The sequence below is a fragment of the Medicago truncatula genome, chromosome 1 (assembly GCF_003473485.1).
Source record: "Medicago truncatula cultivar Jemalong A17 chromosome 1, MtrunA17r5.0-ANR, whole genome shotgun sequence".
NCBI lineage: Eukaryota > Viridiplantae > Streptophyta > Magnoliopsida > Fabales > Fabaceae > Medicago > Medicago truncatula.
The window spans coordinates 41,874,367-41,894,255 of NC_053042.1; the positions used below are offsets into that span (position 1 = coordinate 41,874,367).

The 19,889-nt window shown below is 34.0% G+C and overlaps 3 protein-coding genes across 4 annotated transcripts; 2 read left to right on the forward strand and 1 right to left on the reverse strand.

The window, feature by feature from the left end:
* The first annotated feature begins 308 nt into the window (after positions 1–308).
* On the forward strand, positions 309–7,886 carry LOC11412823 (flap endonuclease 1). 2 transcript variants are annotated; one of them, XR_005643795.1, is made up of 19 exons: positions 309–469; positions 555–671; positions 761–819; positions 1,203–1,262; positions 1,366–1,419; positions 1,519–1,567; positions 1,671–1,718; positions 1,837–1,902; positions 1,980–2,030; positions 3,215–3,334; positions 3,416–3,500; positions 3,619–3,700; positions 3,946–4,060; positions 4,153–4,209; positions 4,301–4,347; positions 4,430–4,484; positions 5,160–5,348; positions 7,456–7,580; positions 7,687–7,886. XR_005643795.1 is itself a non-coding variant. In XM_003591222.4 (18 exons), exons 1-17 carry the CDS (start codon positions 458–460, stop codon positions 7,531–7,533), a joined length of 1,155 nt encoding a protein of 384 aa, XP_003591270.1. In that variant the 5' UTR covers positions 310–457; the 3' UTR covers positions 7,534–7,580; positions 7,687–7,886. The 2 variants fall into 2 exon arrangements, 1 of the variants encoding a protein (XP_003591270.1); XM_003591222.4 differs by lacking the exon at positions 5,160–5,348 and having other exon boundaries at positions 310–469.
* Positions 7,887–11,549: 3,663 nt separating this feature from the next.
* LOC11405949 (rhicadhesin receptor) lies at positions 11,550–13,269 on the forward strand. The gene is made up of 2 exons (XM_003591224.4): positions 11,550–11,769; positions 12,517–13,269. The coding sequence occupies exons 1-2, from the start codon at positions 11,655–11,657 to the stop codon at positions 13,059–13,061; spliced, it is 660 nt and encodes a 219-aa protein (XP_003591272.1). The 5' UTR covers positions 11,550–11,654; the 3' UTR covers positions 13,062–13,269.
* A 270-nt stretch (positions 13,270–13,539) lies between these two features.
* On the reverse strand, positions 13,540–18,337 carry LOC11407510 (glutamate--tRNA ligase, cytoplasmic). Its single transcript, XM_003591225.4, has 6 exons — positions 18,115–18,337; positions 17,939–18,035; positions 17,059–17,212; positions 15,530–16,653; positions 14,890–15,357; positions 13,540–14,012 (listed from the first exon to the last, which is right to left on the reverse strand). The coding sequence occupies exons 1-6, from the start codon at positions 18,258–18,260 to the stop codon at positions 13,794–13,796; spliced, it is 2,208 nt and encodes a 735-aa protein (XP_003591273.1). The 5' UTR covers positions 18,261–18,337; the 3' UTR covers positions 13,540–13,793.
* Between the last annotated feature and the right edge of the window lie 1,552 nt (positions 18,338–19,889).

Below are 19,889 nucleotides of genomic sequence, written 5' to 3' on the forward strand. Positions count from 1 at the left end.
GTGTTATATGGATACATACTTGAAGGCCCAACGAAAGAGATTACACTAAAAAAAGTCATCACATCGCCATATGTAAGTTTTGACAATTGCAGTTTTAACATCATAAACTTCCTAAAAACGCAAGTAAAATACTAATATATTCCTAGTGGTAGTTAACTACCACTTACTTTATAATTAGGAATCCGACAACAGCTAACTGCCGCTAGATTTTTTAATCATTTACTTGTATTTCTAAGACAGATTGAATGTCAGACCAGCATATAAGTTTTTAGGTCATTCCATGTAACTTCATGGGCTATTTGGGCCGTTAGATATAGCGGGCTATCAATCGGCCCCTTACGAAAACAGCTTTACAGGAGAGTGCGCGGGAAGCAGTTGCTTTTCTCGCTCCTTATCAATTTTTCTGCCGTCACACCCAAATTCACATCATCCTCTTCAAATTCTCATTCATACAACGATGGGTATTAAGGTCTTCATTTTTCATCCCTCTATTTTTCTCTCAATTTCATCATTGTTTTTTATTTTGTATTATATTATTGTTGATTAATTTTTAGGGTTTAACGAAGCTTTTAGCTGATAATGCTCCCAAATCAATGAAGGAGAACAAATTCGAATCTTACTTTGGGCGTAAGATTGCTGTTGATGCTAGTATGAGCATTTACCAGTTTCTTGTAAGTATATCATGGTTTCGATTTACTCTGGGTTAAGTTATATTAATGTTGATTATGTGTGAAATTAATTGATTTTGATTTTGATGTAGATTGTTGTGGGGAGAAGTGGAACTGAAATGTTGACTAATGAAGCTGGTGAAGTAACTAGGTAAGTAGTAATTAAATCTCTTAGTGTGAGATAAGCTTAGGCCCTGTTTGGATAATCAGTTTATTTGCAGATTATAACATAAGCACTTATGTGTAATCTATTTCCATAGCAAAAGATAAAATAGTTAAGTTGTTTTTATATAAGCCATAAGGTGTTTTCATAAGCTATCTTGAAGAACTAAAAGCTGAAAACAACTTATGAACAGGTCATAAGCTGTTTTCATAAGTTCTCCCAAACAGTCTCACAAAACTTATGTCAGTTGATAAACTCAAATAAGCTTATCCAAGCAGGCCCTTAATTGTGTTTAGTTGTTTTTGTTTAATTTTGATGTAAGGGTGATTATTGTGTTAGTTAGTTAATTGATTTTGAATTGAATTTTATAGTCATTTGCAAGGAATGTTTGCGCGGACAATCAGACTTCTAGAAGCCGGGATGAAGCCAGTGTAATTCTTTTTTTTTTTCTTTTTTTCATTGAATTAAACCATATGAGAATAAGTCATTTTGAAAACTGTGCCCTTGCTGATTTTTACCAATGCTCGTATCCAGATATGTTTTTGATGGGAAGCCACCGGAGATGAAGAATCAAGAGCTGAAAAAACGGTATTTTTGCGTGGATTTGATGTTATTTCTTGAGAGTTCTATTTATAGATTCTTATCAGTGTTCCTAATTAATGCATTTCTTTCTAAAACTTTTTACAGTCTCTCAAAGAGAGCTGAGGCTACCGCGGGTTTGACAGAAGCTCTAGAGGTATATGCATAGTTTGTTGGCAACTTCTCTCTGGTTTTGTTGTTACATTTCATTGTATTAAATATAATATTCATCCCTCGGCTGATCTTTGTTGTCATTTCAGGCTGACAATAAGGAAGATATTGAAAAATTCAGTAAACGGACAGTGAAGGTATGTGTCTTCGTTTACTAGACATTTTATTTGAAAAGCTTTCAATTTTTAATATTATAGTGGATTGAAACAAGGTTTTGGTGCATGCTGTTGAGAATATATCTCTATACTCTTGTAGGTGACAAAGCAACATAATGACGACTGCAAAAGACTTTTGAGACTCATGGGAGTGCCCGTTGTTGAGGTGACATTGCACTACTAAAATGAAATAATTTATCGTACAATGTGTTCACCATTTGGCTAAGGCTTCAAATTCTGCAGGCACCCTCAGAAGCAGAGGCTCAGTGTGCTGCACTTTGCAAAGCTGGAAAGGCAAGTTCAAATCTGTTGCGTGTCACCTTCTTGAAAACTAAAATGATAAGATTATTACGAAATACTAATCCTTTTCATACAGACCGTGGAAATGAAAAATAAATAAATTAAAAATGTTACTTTATATTTCTTCCACTCTTTGCAAAACTGGAAAGGCAGGTTCAAATATGCTGTGTCCACCTTCTTGAAAACTAAAATGATAAGATTATTACTAAATAGAAATCCTTTTCAAACACACTTCATGGAGATGAAAAGAAAAATAAAGAGCAAATTACACTCACCTCCCTTTAGGTTTTCTTAAATAGCACTAACATCCCCTCTAGTTTTTAATTAAACACTTACCTCCCTTAATTTTTATTCAAAGCGACAAACACCTCCATTGTTATGTAACATTGTTAGTGCTCTGTTAGTTAACTCCTCCATTTTCCCGCGCCTCACACTCCATGAGATATTTTCTCTGGTTGATTCCATGCTAGACCGTTGCATATTAATTTTAGTTAACACCTGGGACAAGCTTGGACTTGGAGAGCTTAAAGCTCTAAGCAATGACGAATTACTGTGACCGGTGGTACGGTGTCGTATGAACAAATGAAGGAAATAGCTTTTCACTTGAAGATAGAGATTCGTTTAGGTGGTGCATGCAAATGAATTTGATGAGATACGAAAAGTAGGTTTGCGAAGAGGATTAAAAATGTGGGTCTGTTTTGAAACATCCTTTTTTCTTTTTCTTTTTGACAATTGGAACCATTCTTCCTATTACCTTCTATTGGTGGTTTTCATTCGCAATGTGGGTGGGGTTATGTGCTTGAGAGTATAACGAACGCTGCGTTAAATCAAATGGTAGGGAGTATGCTAGCTAACAGAGCACTCACGCTGTTACATGATAGGGGAGGTGATTGTCACTTTGAATAAAAGTTATAGGAAGTTAGTGTTTAGTTAAAAAGTAGAGGGGTTGTTAGTGCTATTTAAGAAGACCTTAAGGGAGGTGAGTGTAATTTGCCCAAAATTAAACGTTACATTACCACTTCTTATGAAACTATTTAAATTTCAAATATGTTCCTCCTTTAATATTTTTTGCATTTGATAAATATAACTTTTGCTATGCCTTCATATCAAATTAATACAAGTTTCTTTAATATAAAGTTAATTCAGAGTTTATATTAAACATTTTATATATTATACAGGTGTATGCTGTGGCTTCTGAAGACATGGATTCCTTAACGTTTGGAGCTCCTAAGTTTCTTCGCCATCTAATGGATCCTAGTTCAAAGAAGATTCCAGTAATGGAATTTGACGTTGCAAAGGTCCGTTGTCCTTGACTGCTTTCAAAATGTATGGGTTTCTCACTGTATGAGCTACTTATTTCAATATATCTCATGTTTCAGATTTTGGAGGAGCTAGATTTGACCATGGACCAATTTATTGACTTATGTATACTTTCTGGATGTGATTACTGTGACAACATTCGAGGTATTTTTTGTCCCGCTTTTATTCAACTGGTGCTAGGATCAAGCTCAATTTTATGATTGCGATATGATTGCTACTTGTACATGTGCATAATATGAATAATAATCAATGTGTGCCACAGGTATTGGGGGGATGACAGCTCTGAAGCTCATACGCCAACACGGCTCTATTGAAAAAATACTGGAAAACATAAGCAAAGAGAGGTTTTCTTTTTTTCCCATTTTGAAATTCTTTGTTTTCAAGTGCATGCAATAGAGGTTTTTACTTGTTTCTCTGTCATGTTTGCACTGCATTACGAATCAGATATCTGGCCTGTATATTTGGATCTTGAATGATGAGTCCACTTATATGGCACATTTTATAAAGTGCTTTTGTAATAATTCATACCACAGTCAAATTTTATTAATATATCAATTATGTTGATCTTTCAAGTTTACCACTAATTCAGGTACCAGGTACCAGATGATTGGCCATATCAGGAGGCTCGACGACTTTTTAAAGAGCCAGAGGTCTCAACTGATGATGAAGTACTTAATCTTAAGTGGTCTCCTCCAGATGAAGAAGTAATAACTATTTTGTTTGATAACTTTAAATATTCTATCTATGCATCAATTCTTTGGCAAGATAACCAGGTTGCATGTTGTCTTTCTTACAGGGGTTAATAACATTTCTAGTAAATGAGAATGGGTTCAACAGTGATAGGGTGACAAAGGTATGTAGCTAAACATGCGTTGAGTTGAGTTTCAGTGGGTCTTCGTTGCTTCTTAAGAAACATTTTGTTATGATTTTTTTTTCAATGTTAGGCAATAGAAAAAATTAAAGCGGCAAAGAACAAGTCATCACAAGGCCGGTAAGTGATCAACTTATTGGACATCAGTGTAGACCTTTTCTATTGTCTTGTCACACTAACTTTTTTTTTCTGGAAATACCAGATTGGAATCATTTTTTAAGCCAACTGCGAATCCATCTGTACCTATCAAACGGAAGGTATGTACTCTATCACCTCCACTATTTGTTGACATTCAAAATTGTTGTTAAAGGCCTGGCAATTTCTCCACCAGAACATTTATGGTCAGACTTTTGGACTGCTGTGATTTAGTTTTTCCTTCTTCTTTTGGGTACCTATTTGTCTTCCTGAAACTAGATCAGGGATTATTGTTTCCTTGCATAGTTTTCATAATGTTTCCTCGCTTAATTTTCATCCTCTTATGATGTCGTATCGACGACGAAAAACTCTTCCATTCCATGATAAGTCGTATTAAATTGTGTGAAAAAACTGATAGAGTATACATTTTAAAGTCCGAGATATGGATATACATTATTCATGCATTTTATATGGGGTATTTTTTTTTGGATTTCTTATCAAAATGTTAAGACAAACATTGTTGGGTACAGAGAATAAACAATTGAAAACACTGATTTGTGTGGCAACTGGCAAACAATGCCTTTATCCTATCATATCATTTGTTCACTAACTGGATTTGGAACTATTCACTTTAGTCCCCCCCCTTTGTGATCCTTTATTTTATTAAATATTAATAATAGGGTAACTTTCCTTCCACATCTGAGAAAAATTGAAGTACCAGAAACAGGAATTTTTACCAAATGTACCAGAAATATTAAGCTGATATTTTAGCATAATTTTGCTACACTTAATGACAGGAAAGCAAATGCGTGCTTAGATCTTTCAAACCAGCAACTGATCATAAGATGTCCTCTCTGCGAATTTCTAACCAGTCAAGGTCCATGGTTTTTGGCCAGTTGAGCATGCCGATCTATGGTCTGTATTCCAAGCTTTCCGTGCCATTATCCAGAAATGTCTGCTTTGGTGCCTGAAGCTGAATAGACCTGGTGAACCTTCAATGTCAATCTATGCTAATGCATAATCTGTCTCTTAGTAATTAAGATAACCTTCTACTGATTTTACCTGAGAAATTTTAAAACTACATCAGGCCTTATGGTTCTCGACTGCTAGGGTCTCTTATCTTTTACTTCTAGTATAAATCTCTTTACTCTGAAATGTTGTTCCTGGTTTCACTTTAGTTCCTTTATCATAAGCATATAGGCTTCTGGATCTAGTTAGTCTCTCTTTTAAACTTTTAAGAAGTCTCATTGGTTTTTCTATGTTGAAATAAGTTTCCATTGATTAGGCTTGAAACAAGTTCACATTGATTAGGCAGAGATGACTGGATAGCTTTTTATATTTATGTTTCTTTCTTTTCTTCTGCATTTTTGTTGACTAGCTATCATATCCTCCTTTTCATTTCTACTTTATTTATCTATTAATTGATTTATCTGTAGACTATATCCAAATGAATATCGATTATTACAACTGATACTGCATTTGGCATATACTATTGACTGCCCCAATGTACTATTAGTTAGCCAGCTCTGCACCAGATGGTGTTGGGTTACAGGCTAAAATGTTTAATAGCAGCAGAACTGCTCATAGGTTCTAGTTTTCTTGTCAAACTTATAGCCCAAGAAGTTCAGTTGGATCCTATCTTCGCTACTGTATTAGTGAGTGGTAGTAATGTTCTATAAAGATAAATTGATGTTAAAGTCTATCATGGAGATCAAAGTTCAGACGACAAAGTAATAGGATCAGAAAAGCTATTGAAATTATAAGCCTCTCTCAAGGATAAAAATCTCTTGCACAGAAACAAAATATGCTCAGAAATAAAGGAATAGAGCAGAATGCTATAGAGAAATAAATAAAATGCAGCAGACAGTCAGAACTGAAAAAGATTAATCCAATAAGCCTCAATCTCAAAAACCTGTTCAATCTATTACAGAAACTTCTTGTTATTATGGTTTGATATGATTGATGATTTGGTACAATGCATAAACATTAAACACTAAGGGGGTGTTTGTTTCCAGGTTATAAAATTTATTCCTAGGAATATGAGGATGGGAATGCACTTTCCCATGTTTGGTAGAAGGTAAAAGAAAAATATACCTGGGAACAAATTATACCCAGGAAAATTTTTAACCCATGATCTCCCTATTTTTATTCCCATGAAAAAGGAGTTGGAATGTTTTATTCCTAGGAATGACATTTGCCTTGCTACATGAAAACCCCACTACCACCATGTTTTTTCAACTGCCAATTAATTTCTATTTTTTTCTTTTACATGCTCTACATCAAGACATTGTTATAATGTATGTTATTATATGTAATTCATCTATTATTTCTTTATGTTCTTTTTGGTTTGTGCAAAAAAATATTTATGTGTCTATTAAAGTTTTCAACAATATTGTTCTATTATATCAATCAACTATATTTTATCAATCAACTATATGAAAACATAATTTTATTTCATGGTGTATTTTCAAATGCTTCAAGTTATAATGAAAATAAAATGTAGTAAAATAAATTCAAATTGATTTAGAAACAAGGTAGAGGTATTTTTGTAACTGTATCATGTTTTTTCTAGGAATATATATTCTAAACTAAACAACAATTAGCTATTTATGGGAACATTTTTTGAAAATATTCCTGAAAAATTAAAATACTAACCAAACACTTTTTTTTAAAATACCCAGGAATAAACTTTCCACTACTTTATTCCCAGGTAAGTTATTCCTGGGATTAATTTATGAATCCCTGAAACAAACGCCCCCTAACTCTTATTTATACTGATAAAATATTAAATAATCCTACCATGAAAACAAATTGATAATAATAATCAAGAAATATGAGAAGTAATCTCCAGTGGTAGTTTTAGATACTCCAAAAAAGAAACTAATCCTACAAGGTAATTAGGATAATTTCAAGATATTTCCATATCTTCTAACAAGAAGCCTAATGAAGCAGCAGCATTTTCAAAATACACACGGATAGTTTAACTAAACAAATGTTAAAGATAATGGAAAAAAATTAAAGGCACCTGCATAATATGTTACTGTTTTGGTTCTGTAGGTCCATGGTTTGACATGTACTCTTTTTTCTTGACAGGAAACTCCAGTGAATGATGCTAAAGCTAAAGGGAGTAACAAGAAAACTAAGGTGGGTGGCGGTAAGAAGAAAAAATAGTTGGCTTTGTATCTTTGGATGCCCAGAGTCATTTACATGTTGACCAGGTTAGTGTTGTAGATGTTTGTTATCTCACCAGCTAATTTATGTGACTGTCCCTTTGCACCTGTTAACATTTATGATTCTACCTCTCTTTTCTTTGGTTTTTTGCAGTTGGCATGAAGGAGGGTCCAATTCGTAATACTCATGCTCAATCTTCCAAATTGTATAATATTTGTGTGACTAATTTAACTAATTTAAGTTAGATAATTATGGTATTTAACAATTTGAGATACAATAATTCATTTGGTAGAGAACTAGAGATGCTCTTAATCTTTTCTTTTGAGTTAATTTGAATTGGTAGTTTTTCTCTACTGTCCTGCGCTACTATTTCCCTGTCGTGTGTCTGAATATTTTGCAAGCCCTCAATTGCAGTTGCAAAACTACTTGGAAATTTAGGTTTAAGCCTCTTGTGTACTAAGTTATCCAATTTGAGATCGGTATTGGGTTGATCAAGTTCAACTTTGTACCCCTCATTTCAATTTTACCGGATTTTTTTTCTTTCAAAAACTTCGGTTGAAAATTAATTTTTGGGGTTTGGGTAGTAGCTGTTGGAAATTCAAGTGAATGTGATCAGTCTTGCACCGTTTAGAAATGGAGAAAATGTTGGATTTGTAAGAGAGATGACCCACAAACTTAATGTCTTAAGATTTTGGGTAAAAATGTGGTGTTAAAGCCTTATGGATGATGACACTGTAAAAATAGAATAATGAAGAATGTATTGACTTGATGTCAAAACATATTTTCGACAAATTGTGTTTGTTATGCCAATTGGCGAATGTAATAGCGTAAATAAGACCTTACTTTTCCAATATTCTAGTGAACAAATTATTGAGATTTTAAGAAAAATGAATTATTGTCATAATAAAAAAGAAATAAATGAACATGAATAATAATAAGTCATTAGTATTGTCCACAACTCCTAGTTCAATTGGTAAAAATAACAACCTAATGATTGAGGTTTAAATTTTGATTGTGTATGTGAGTTTTCAACAAGGATTGTTATTTTGTAAATCTATAAAAAAAAAAAGTCATTAGTATCGTGGAACCCAATATTTTCGTGTCCAGCCCCTTTTTTATCCTAGTGTTTGTCGTGAGAGCACTATGATTGCTCACCAACTTGGTCAGTAACATGTGGGGCTAGCTAATGTAGGTTAAGTTTGAGGGTTCTATTTCTAATTGTTTTCTGATATGATATTACGAAATATTTTCCCACCTTTTAAATGGGAACTATTATCCCTCCACCAATACGATGTTATCGTTACTTCTTCTGAAGTGTTCAAAATTGTTATATTGCAGATAAGGTCCCTTTAGGCAGATACTTCATAGTTATCAGCTGAACAAACACCTCATAATTTTTCAATGATTTTCAAAAAGTAAGTATTTCAAATATGAATCTCTCCTAGCTAGACAATTGGTGTATATAATTAACAGACTATCCAAAAACGCTTGGATGGGATGGTTGTCTTTTCTATTTTAACTAAAGGTCTTGAGTTAGAATCTAACTATGAGAATGCATGAGAATTTAAACTCTTGAGAAAACTTTGTCTTCCAATATGATTCTATCCGGTTCGATGGATTAATTTATGCAATTGCGCTCAATAAATATTCGATAAAATATGATTGACTGTCTCATTTTGTAACCTAAAACCATATTGACACTTACAAGTTGCACGCCAGAAAATAATCAATTAATTAGAGTCATGCAAAAAGGATTTTGAACAAGCAAACGAGGCCTAGAAACGACTGCAGAGCAAGTCACCTCCACCACACTTTCAGTATCTAAAACGAATAAATTACACATTGTTTATTACTAGATCATATTGTATTGTATAGATGGTGTCCCTCAAGGCAAGCTGTCAAATTGACAAGAATACAGGCTCTCAAATTGACAAGAATACAGGTACACACTCTAGAAGTGAAAACGATATAGAAACCAATGATGTAAAATGGACAAACTAAAAGGCAAGAAATAGCAGTAGTAACTAATAAGCATAAATTCTAAAGCACTCGTACATTACAGAATAATAAACCCTGTTAATTTTCTTCTTCTTTTCTTTTTATTTTGTTTTATAAAAAAATGACATGAAATTTAGAGTAACGTTTTCATTTACCATCTTACTACAGCATGTTCGATCTAGTTTACTATATATACTTAATTTAAGTAGTAAATTTCAAATATTTGAAGGGAAAAAAATGCATATACTATTTAAGTGTTTTTGTCTTCAACTATATGTAAATCATAAAAAAAATTATAAGCTGATTTACCTGTGTACAAATAAAAGGACGAATGGAGCACCGTTTTCATGTAGTATAAGGAAGGAAAAAAACTCAATACGAGAGAACTGAATTCCTATACATATAGTAATACATATAATCTGTTAGGAAGCTAGAACAACATTGCTGGAAATTAAAGAAACAATAAAGATAAATAAACTAAAGAAAATAAAATAACTTTTGATTCATTTGATTGATTTGCATAGTATGTCAAAGACACTATGTATAGGAATGATAAAGGATACTAACCCTAATGAGCTTAAAGACTAAAGACCCAACTTAAAGATCCAACTAAAAACAACTCTCAATGAAAGACAAACTAATATAATTATACTTCTAAATTAAATAGGTAAATTATTTATTTGAGTCTAATATAATCATTACAAAACCTAGAGTAAATAATAATCCAAAGGAAAACTATGATATAATCATGATTTAATAAAGAGTTGGAACAAACATTTGTCTCTTTTTGGAATATAATGGAAAACACTCAAATGCTTAACCAGCAGCTTAACCGAATTTAACAACTCATCAAACTCATGATGAACTTTGTCTCTTAATTATTTAATCTAGTTTTTTTGTGTGGTTTCAGACGATTCCATACTACACTACATTCAATTTATTACCTAATTACTCGTTCAAATTTGTTTTAGTCACAATAAATCACTGCACGAGCAGTAAAATTACACTCCCCTCCCCTCAAATATGCTTGAATTATACTCACCTCCCCTCTTAAGTTAAAATATACACTTTACTCCTTCAATATTATTTTTTACGTTAAAATTTATACTCTCCTCCATTATAAGATGCTTGAATTACAAATCCCTCCCTTAATAATTAAATATGCACTACACTTTAATCTATTTGAACATAAATAAATATTCTTATAATATATATTAATTTTGAATCACCATTTAAGAAAAATTAATTCATTTCTTTATAGTTTAAATGTTAATGATAATTAAATTTAAATATCTTGCTATTGATTTTATAAATTAGAGTATAAAATTAACTTTTAAATAATCATGCTTTAATGATTTTAGTAATTTTTCACATATTTTAATTTTGTTTTGGGTTGTTTCATATTTTATAATAGAGTTTAAAACTACATGTTAATGAAATTGTGAATAAAAAATAGCGAAAAATATGTATTCAATTTTTTATTATATTAAAATAGACCCGCAATACTATTTTTTTTTAAGTGTGTTAAATTATTATTTTTTTGCTAGATTATTAGAAATAATAAAAAAGAATATTGAGGGAGTAAAGTGTAGATTTTAACATAAGAGGGGAGGGGAATGTAATTCAAGCTTCTCTTAGGGGAGGGGAGTGAAATTTTTTCTAATATGTTTTGAATAAGAGGGGAGGGGAGTGTATATTTTAACTTAAGAGTGGAGGGGAGTGTAATTCAAGCATCTTTAAGGGAAGGGGAGTGTAATTTACTCTAAAAGTTATCAATATATAGCTGCTATACATGAAAAGGGCCCAAACGAAGGAGGCTCAAGGATCTACCTTATGGAGGCCTTTGTTTTCTTTTGACTTGAGTTTGAATTTTTGATGGAAAACTATACTTAAAAGTTTAGAAAAATGGTTGGTGTATGAGTGTGACAAAATCAAATGAAGAAGTGGCACGTTTGTTTTGTTTCTTTTCTTGTTTGTCAACTCATCCTCACTTGTTATAAATTCATTTATGAAGCCCCACCCTTTCCCAACCAAACTCATTTGTTTCTTTCTTCTCATTTCTGTTGGTCCAACCCTTATTTTCAGTTTCATAATAATTATTATACAGCTACCCAAACCAAACCATGATGAAGCTTGAACATTCCTTGTTTCTTGGGACTTTGGCTCTGCTCTTAGCCACCTCTTTCTCATCAGATCCTGACTATCTTCAAGACCTCTGTGTTGCTGACCTTGCCTCAGGTACCTACCCTTTTACATCACTCTACCCTCTTTTCCATTCATATATGTATATAAGCTGGAAAATAAGACCCCCATTATTCCCGCTCCCTATTTTTTAAATATGTTTTTTTTTTATCAAAATAATTTGATTTGATCCTTTTCTTTCTTTCATTTGCTTAATTAGTTTTCTCAACCCCACTCCTTAAGGCATGCCACTTCTACCAAACTGCTTTAATTTGGCTTTTTCCTGACTCAACTGTTTAATTATGTTGATTTATAGTATAGTATTCCCACTAATATAACATGATTAAGTTTCATTTGTTCCTTACCCCGCATTTTGTAGCACCACTAGCTGAATAATGGATAATCTTACATTAGAGATTTGGATTTTCAGCAATTTGGAAATCCTACATTTCACGCAGTCGTGCATTGCGGAACTTCCAATCAAAAAATTGGATAACTCACAATTCAACTGCACTATCGAAGTTAAAACGCAGGATTGAAATCTGAGTTGTCCAATTTTGATTAGACTTGGTGATGTTGCGACTACGTCAAGTGTGAGATTTCTCAACTGTAGTGAATCCTCATCAAGAATTTAATGGTCTAATATTGCCCCATGCCACCTTGAGAGTTGAGATATGGCTCAAATGAAATTTATAAAACTTGAGCAATCCTCAACTAACAAGTCAGCTTTGTAGATTTAAGAGTTGTGAAATGATTATATTTTCTGAAAGATTAATTCTTGGAGGGCTGTAATATATAAAACAGGTGTGACAGTGAACGGATTCACTTGCAAAGAGGCATCCAAGGTAAATGCTTTTGATTTCTCCTCCATCATACTAGCCAAACCAGGAAGCACCAACAACACATTTGGCTCAGTGGTGACTGGAGCCAACGTTCAGAAAGTTCCAGGACTCAACACTCTTGGTGTGTCTCTGTCAAGGATTGATTATGCCCCAGGTGGCCTCAACCCACCTCACACTCACCCACGCGCCACCGAGGTGGTGTTTGTGCTTGAAGGCCAACTAGATGTTGGGTTCATAACCACAGCCAATGTGCTCATATCAAAGACTATTAGCAAGGGTGAGATATTTGTGTTCCCAAAAGGCTTAGTTCACTTCCAAAAGAACAATGCCAATGTACCTGCTTCTGTTCTTTCTGCATTCAACAGCCAACTTCCTGGTACACAGTCCATTGCTACTACCTTGTTTGCAGCCACACCTTCTGTTCCAGACAATGTGTTGACCAAGACATTCCAGGTGGGTACCAAAGAGGTTGAGAAAATCAAGTCTAGGCTTGCACCCAAAAAGTAAAATTATCATGGTGTGGCTGTTTTGTCACTTTTAATCTTTGTCCCTTTGCAAAAAATGTTGGAACACTCATAAAGGAAAAAGTTAGAGCAAGTGGAGCATATTCATTTGTGTAATAATTGAAATTTGAAAGATTGTTGTATAATCAAATCAGCCATCATGACAATTCTCTTGCCTTATATTTATTCACTGCGACAGAATAGTATAACAACCAATTTTGTAAATACTTGCCAACTAATCTCTCACATTGATAAAATGATTATTAAACAATTAAATGTCAAAATACTTGCTCCTGAAATAAATGTGAGAGTTATCAAATACTTGACACCTTCTTTTCTGTAAGTTTTCAAATACTCTTTCCGGGGCCCACGCCAACGTCTCCGGACATTTAAAATACTCTGTCCGAGTGCCTACTTCCGGGATTATTTTAAATACTTGCTCCAGCTGGTATCGACAATGCATAATATATGCAAGGCAATGGTTAAGAAAATTATAAATAGAAAAGTTACTTAACCAATGCCCTGAGGGCACTGTTTAGCATTCTCAACATGTTTAGCATTCTCAACATACTCACGAATAGTCCACAAAATACAGAGAATATATTCAAATTGCTAGTCGAGAACCCAAATACAAGGTTGCTTATAAGCATAACACTGAAGTGATGGTACACATTAAAATACTTCCACAAAGCTATCCAAATTACCAACCTGTCATTCAAAAACAAAAAAAAGATTTTTACTTCAAAGATGTCTGCTGCCTGCCATCTGGGATTGCAAATAACACGATTGGTTTCGAAGGCCGGACGAAGGGTACATCACACCTAAAATATCCCTTTCTCTCCAGCTGCAATACTTCTCCACGCTTAAGATTTCGCATATTGGAGTCTCCATATGCTAGAGTCTCCTTTTTTGTGCAAGGGTTAAGCACATCAGTGAAATCCTCTCCTTCCTCAAGCTGCAAACAAAGCAAATATAAACTTAAACAGGGAAGCAAGCAGGTTTGACGTATATTAAGTATGAGTAGATAAAATGAACACTGAACCAAAGTGTCTAACCATAGGGTATGCACTTTTAAGAGAATTTCAAATAAAAATGAGATAAGGACTAATTGCATAAATTCTATGCCAATACTTAACACTGAAGTAAACAAGTATGCATAGGGTATCCACTTTTAAGAGAATGGGATCAGGATGGACAGTAATAAGGACAATTAGGTGCTATAAAACTAGTTCCATGGAAGGTTCATGAAAGGTCAGACAATAGCCGTTAATAAATTCTTATAACATTTATGGGAGATGCAGAATTGCATAAACACCTTACAGTATAAACAAATATCCACGTGGACCAAAGTGTCATTTTTCTCTCTCAAATTAAAGCCAAGGCTTATTGGTGGGTGATATGATTGATAGAAAGGTGGGGGCCAAGGGAGTGATGGTAGTGTCTTGATTAAGTGTCGGTGGCCGGAGGATGGGAGGGTGGCTGCCTGATGGTAGTGTATAGATTAGTTTCTTATCCTTTGCGGCTATGCTGAACATAATATAAAGAATAAGCTAAATATGATTATCTGTAAACACAAAAATTATACCGGCCAAATGGATAGATAATGCAATGACAATTGACAAACAGACAGCAAGATCAAACAAGAAGTGTCTTTCATAGGACACTTTGCAGAAGAACTAATGTTTCACACTTCGACCCAATATTAATGAAGTGCAATTCTTTCATGAGCACAAATGCCATAGATACGGCCATCAAAAGAAATACATTAAATGTTCACATATTATATATTTTCCTTTATTAATGACAGAAACAAACAGAAGACAAGCACATACCTTTTTCTTCGTAATGAGGTAATCAAACTCCATCAATGTCAGGCTAACTAATTCATCTAACTCAGGTAGCCAAGTGAGCTTCAGTTTTGTGGTCTTCACAGATCCTTCAAGATGTAAAACACCACTTAACCCTGTGACATTCCCATCTTGGTCCTTCTCTACTTCCTTTACTACGGCATTTCCCCAATCCATCAAGGTTACTTCCTCACCTGCTGATACAGACTCTGCGTCGGCATAGTCAATCCATATCCTTTTTGTATATGTGGTAGCTTTATTCCCAGCAGCTTCATACTTTTTGTGCCTAGGTATGATGCGGACAAATGATTTCTCAGGACCATCAGTGAGGGTTAACAATACACGTCTATCCGCAATGACAGCAGTGTGTCTGGGACATACAGGGTCAATAATCTTCTTATTGATGGTCCAGAGCTTGTCCCATTCCATGAGATTGAGATTTTTTGATGCCCCCTGTACAAGTACAGAGAACAGTGATCAACATTTTAAGCATGGATATACAACAAAAAACTAAAAAAAGAAAAGAGTATGACAACTAAATGCCATATTCTACTGTATTTCTTATTTGTTAGTAAGTGCATATTTTCTTTTAGATGTATAAAAGAAAGCAAAACCTTGTACATACTTGTTCAACAATAAATTGGATTAGCGCTTCAATTTTCAAGCCTCTACGCACAATTCCTTGCACTGTAGGAAATCGTGGATCATCCCATGATTCAACTTTTTCATTTTGGACAAACCATAGAAGCTTTCGTTTGCTGAGAAGAGTGTAGACCATATTCAACCGGCTAAATTCGTAGATGAGAACTCTCGTAACACCCATGTCCGCTTGAATCCTGTAATACTGAGCATTACGATCATGGTATTCACTTGACCGAAGGGCATGAGTGATGCCTTCATGAGCATCAACAAATGGACAAGCAAAATCATAAGTTGGATATACTTTATACTTGGACCCAATTCTATGATGAGGCATTGGATTGCAACGATAATAAACAGGATCGCGGAGTGATTTGTTTGGATCTTGCATATCCAACTTCCCACGGACACAACACTGCAAACCCCTCTCTGATCCTGCAATCATTTCCTTCCATAATTTCAAATTCTCCTCAACACTATGGTTTCTGCATTGAGATTCTATGCCATCCATTCTCTCCTTTTGCATTTGTTCACGTGGAGTGTCATCAACATACGCCCTACCCTTGCTAATTAATTTTTCAGCCAGTTCCATCAACTCAGGGAAGTAATCTGATGTATATGTAATTCTTTCATATTTGACCCCCAACGTCTCAACATCTTTTATCAAATTGTCCACAAATTCATTACTTTCTTTAGCAGGATTTGTATCATCGAAACGCAAAATAACCTGACCTTGGTATCGTTCAGCAAAATACTTGTTCAACAGAGCTGCTTTTGAGTGTCCAATGTGAAGATAGCCACTGGGTTCAGGTGCAAATCGCAAGCGAACTTTTCCAACTTCAGCAGCTGGAAGATCTATCTCTGCCGAAGGCTTGCCTCCTCCCTTAATGTTATCAGAAACATCCCCATTCACATTCTTTACTTTATCCTTGACGACTGGCTGGTCTTTTGGCTTGGTTGCAGATGGCTCTCCCACTCCTTTTTTTCCAATATATGTTGCTGTGACTTCGTTTAAGGCAGTACCATGTTCTGCAACTATTGAATTGTACCATCGTGCAAGATTTTGATATTTCTTTGATTTCCTCAAGCTTTCCCATCTCTTTCCAGCACCTGAAAGGGCATAATATAGATGGCGATGACATGAACCATCAAGTTTCATAGATTAAGGTTGAATGCAGTGAAGTTACCAAATAATAGAGAAATAGAAGATAGAGTAATTTAGCTGCACAGAGCCACGGACTATAATGAAATTAAATAAAACAATCAGCCACAACAATAGATTATTGTTGTCCAAACAATAGAGCAAAGCGGATCTAGTTTATGTTGCAAGCTATATTCCATATAAGGCAACAATAAACCCTGTCAGCAGGGATACAACTAGGAAATAACCACAAAATGCAACCACTAAACAAGCACAGGGATTTCCTTTTCCATAGGAAGGATGTTTAAAAGAGACTCAGCAGTAGTATCACAGGTAAAGTTGAATAGGTATAGGTGTCATATAAATATATTTACCTGCAAGACCTGCCCAGATAGCTAGATCTGCGATTGATAACGAATAACCAACTAAAAATGTACGCTTCTCCAAGTAGTCATCAATATACTTGCATCCATTTTCAAAAGCAGGGCCTGATGAGAGTACAGGTGCATACTCTAACAATACATCAATCTGAAAAGACCGAAGAAACAGGAAATAAGTAAAAACTGCGATAGAATGACTGAACTGACAACCAGAAGCAAAAACAACTAACAAAAGAAATACGAGTAAACCTTCAACTTGATCCCTAAGCAATCACCCACCCACCAGTTTTGTCTCTAAACTATAGAAATGTACTAACAAAACCCTAAACTATTCTCAATCTATCAATTTGGGTCCATAAACTACCACTCTCCTATAATGAAAGTAACAGAGGACTAACTACTGAGAATTGTCTAGAAATTTATTATATTTCTATAGTTCAAGGGCCAAATATGAGAGAATGTGATAATTTAAGGACCCAATTTGAAGTTTTAATCAAGAAAGATTTAAACAACAATTAAAAACTCCATTTGTTACTTCAAGTCTTCAACATTAAAAAAACTCCATTCTTGGACAACATCACTTTGGGACGGTTAGGATTGGCTTATCTACTGGCATAAGTTTTGTGAGACTGGTTGGGAAAACTTATGAAAGCAGATTAGGACATTGTTCATTAGGTATTTTCAGCTTATTTTCATGAATTCTCCAAGATAATGTATGAAAACAGCTTCTAGCTTATACGAAAACAATTTAACTTTATACTATATTTTGCTAGCTTATAAACCGACTATTATGTTATAAGCTGTTTATCCACACAGAACCTTATTTATTTGTAAACAAATAATTTTCCTATTATAAATCAGAGAAAAAAAATACCTGGCTAGCTTGAAAAGCATTTTGGCCATAGAAATTAGGAAGGGTTGCAGTTCTTCCAATGTGACGCAGAAGAACAAATGCTCCAGGCAATTTCGACCTGTTACGAATAATTGCAAATTATGAATAGATCATAGAAACGAGGAAAAGGGTGAAAAGATATGAGAAAGGAAACATACCCGTCGGAAAAGAGAAACGTGGGGGCGGAATCAGGAGGAAGGGAGGTGTCGATGGATGGAGAGAATCCGGCGAGTTTGGATGCGGCGATCACCGCTAACGGTGGCGCGGCGGCGGAGAAAGAAAGGGTTTTGATTTTGATATCCATCTTCGTCGTCGCTTTGTGCACTGTGCTGCTAGGTCAAGACTAGAGTGAGTTTTCGGTAACTAACTTCTTACTATCGCAGTCGCAAAAATAGTAGAATTTAGGTTTAAACGTGTCATTGTCTCTGCACTTTCATCAGATCTTGACATCGGTCCCTGCACTTTGTAAATATTGGTATCGGTCTCTTTGTTAACTTTCTGTTAAAAAAAAAACACAAAACCAACGGTGTGCCACGTGGCCCAATCATTTCACGCCACGTGGCACCAATATCAATATTTTTACAAAGTGCAAGGACCAATACCAATATTTTTACAAAGTACAGGGACCAATACCAATAGTTTTGTGTTTTTTTTTTTTGAACTAATAGAGGGACCAATACCAATATTTTTACAAAGTGCAGGGACCAATTTCAAACAAAAAAATGTGTAGGGACCAATGTCAAAATCTGATGAAAGTGCAAGGACTAAAGACATATTTAAATCTAGAATTTATAAAGAGCAGTGATATTTGAACAACCATTTGGTACAATTTGATGACAACCTTCTTTTTCTCTTTTGTTATTGGTCAAAAATAATGGAGAGAGAAAAATGATGAGAGAGACTAAGAATATATAATGTGAGTATGAAGGAGAAAGTTGTCTAAAAGTTATCACAAAATAATTATACAAATATCATTTCTCATTTATAAATACTCTATTTCATTATGCTCTAATGTGTATTATTTATAATTTAGACATCAAGTAAGTATATAATGAACATTTTATATTCTAATATCTCTAAAGTGTTATTGTAAACAACATTGTAGTAATATTTTCTTAAAAAAATAAACATAGTAGTATTATTTTTAGATTAATTTATAAACAAGATACATTACTTATTTATTGAAATTAAAAGGTAGTTAGTAGTTATGGAAAGGAGTATGATCTTTAATTTATTACATGTGAGAGTCTCAAACGGAGGAACAATAACAAAATAACGCTGAAACTAAGTGATCATCATGAATATTTAAATATGATTTTTTTTTTTTTTGTCAGGTAGCCTAGTGGCTAGAATTCACTTTATAAGGTGAATAAGTGGGGTGTCTGGGGTTTCGAACTCCGGCCCCTGCATATAATAATGCATTGTCCTACCAACTGAGCTATGCTCACGGGACTATGTATTTTTTATTTTAATATATATAAATTTTTATTTGGGTTTGATCACTCCAAATTTAAAAGTTGCTGCTTTCGGTCTGAAACATCATGTATGGTCGAATATAATCATTTGATATGATCCATTAAGTTGACGACATTATGGATAAAAAAACAGAAATTTTTGAATTTGTAGGGACTAAATACAAACAAAATTATAATAGTGACTAAAACAAAAAAAAAAACATTAAAATTGCATAACTAAAATCATGTTTAAATAAAAAGTAAATATAGTCATTTTTTTTTACTTAATCCTTGGTTCAATGAAGAAGAGACTATAGTAACATGGACTTCAACCATATAAGTAAAATCTCACCAAAATGGTTTCATCAAAGTATTCAATTTGATTTCTTCCGAACTATTTATATAAGTAGTATTGATCTTGCTTTTGTGTGCATATTGTTTTGCCGGAAAACAAAGTTTGTCCAATGAATTTGGATTCA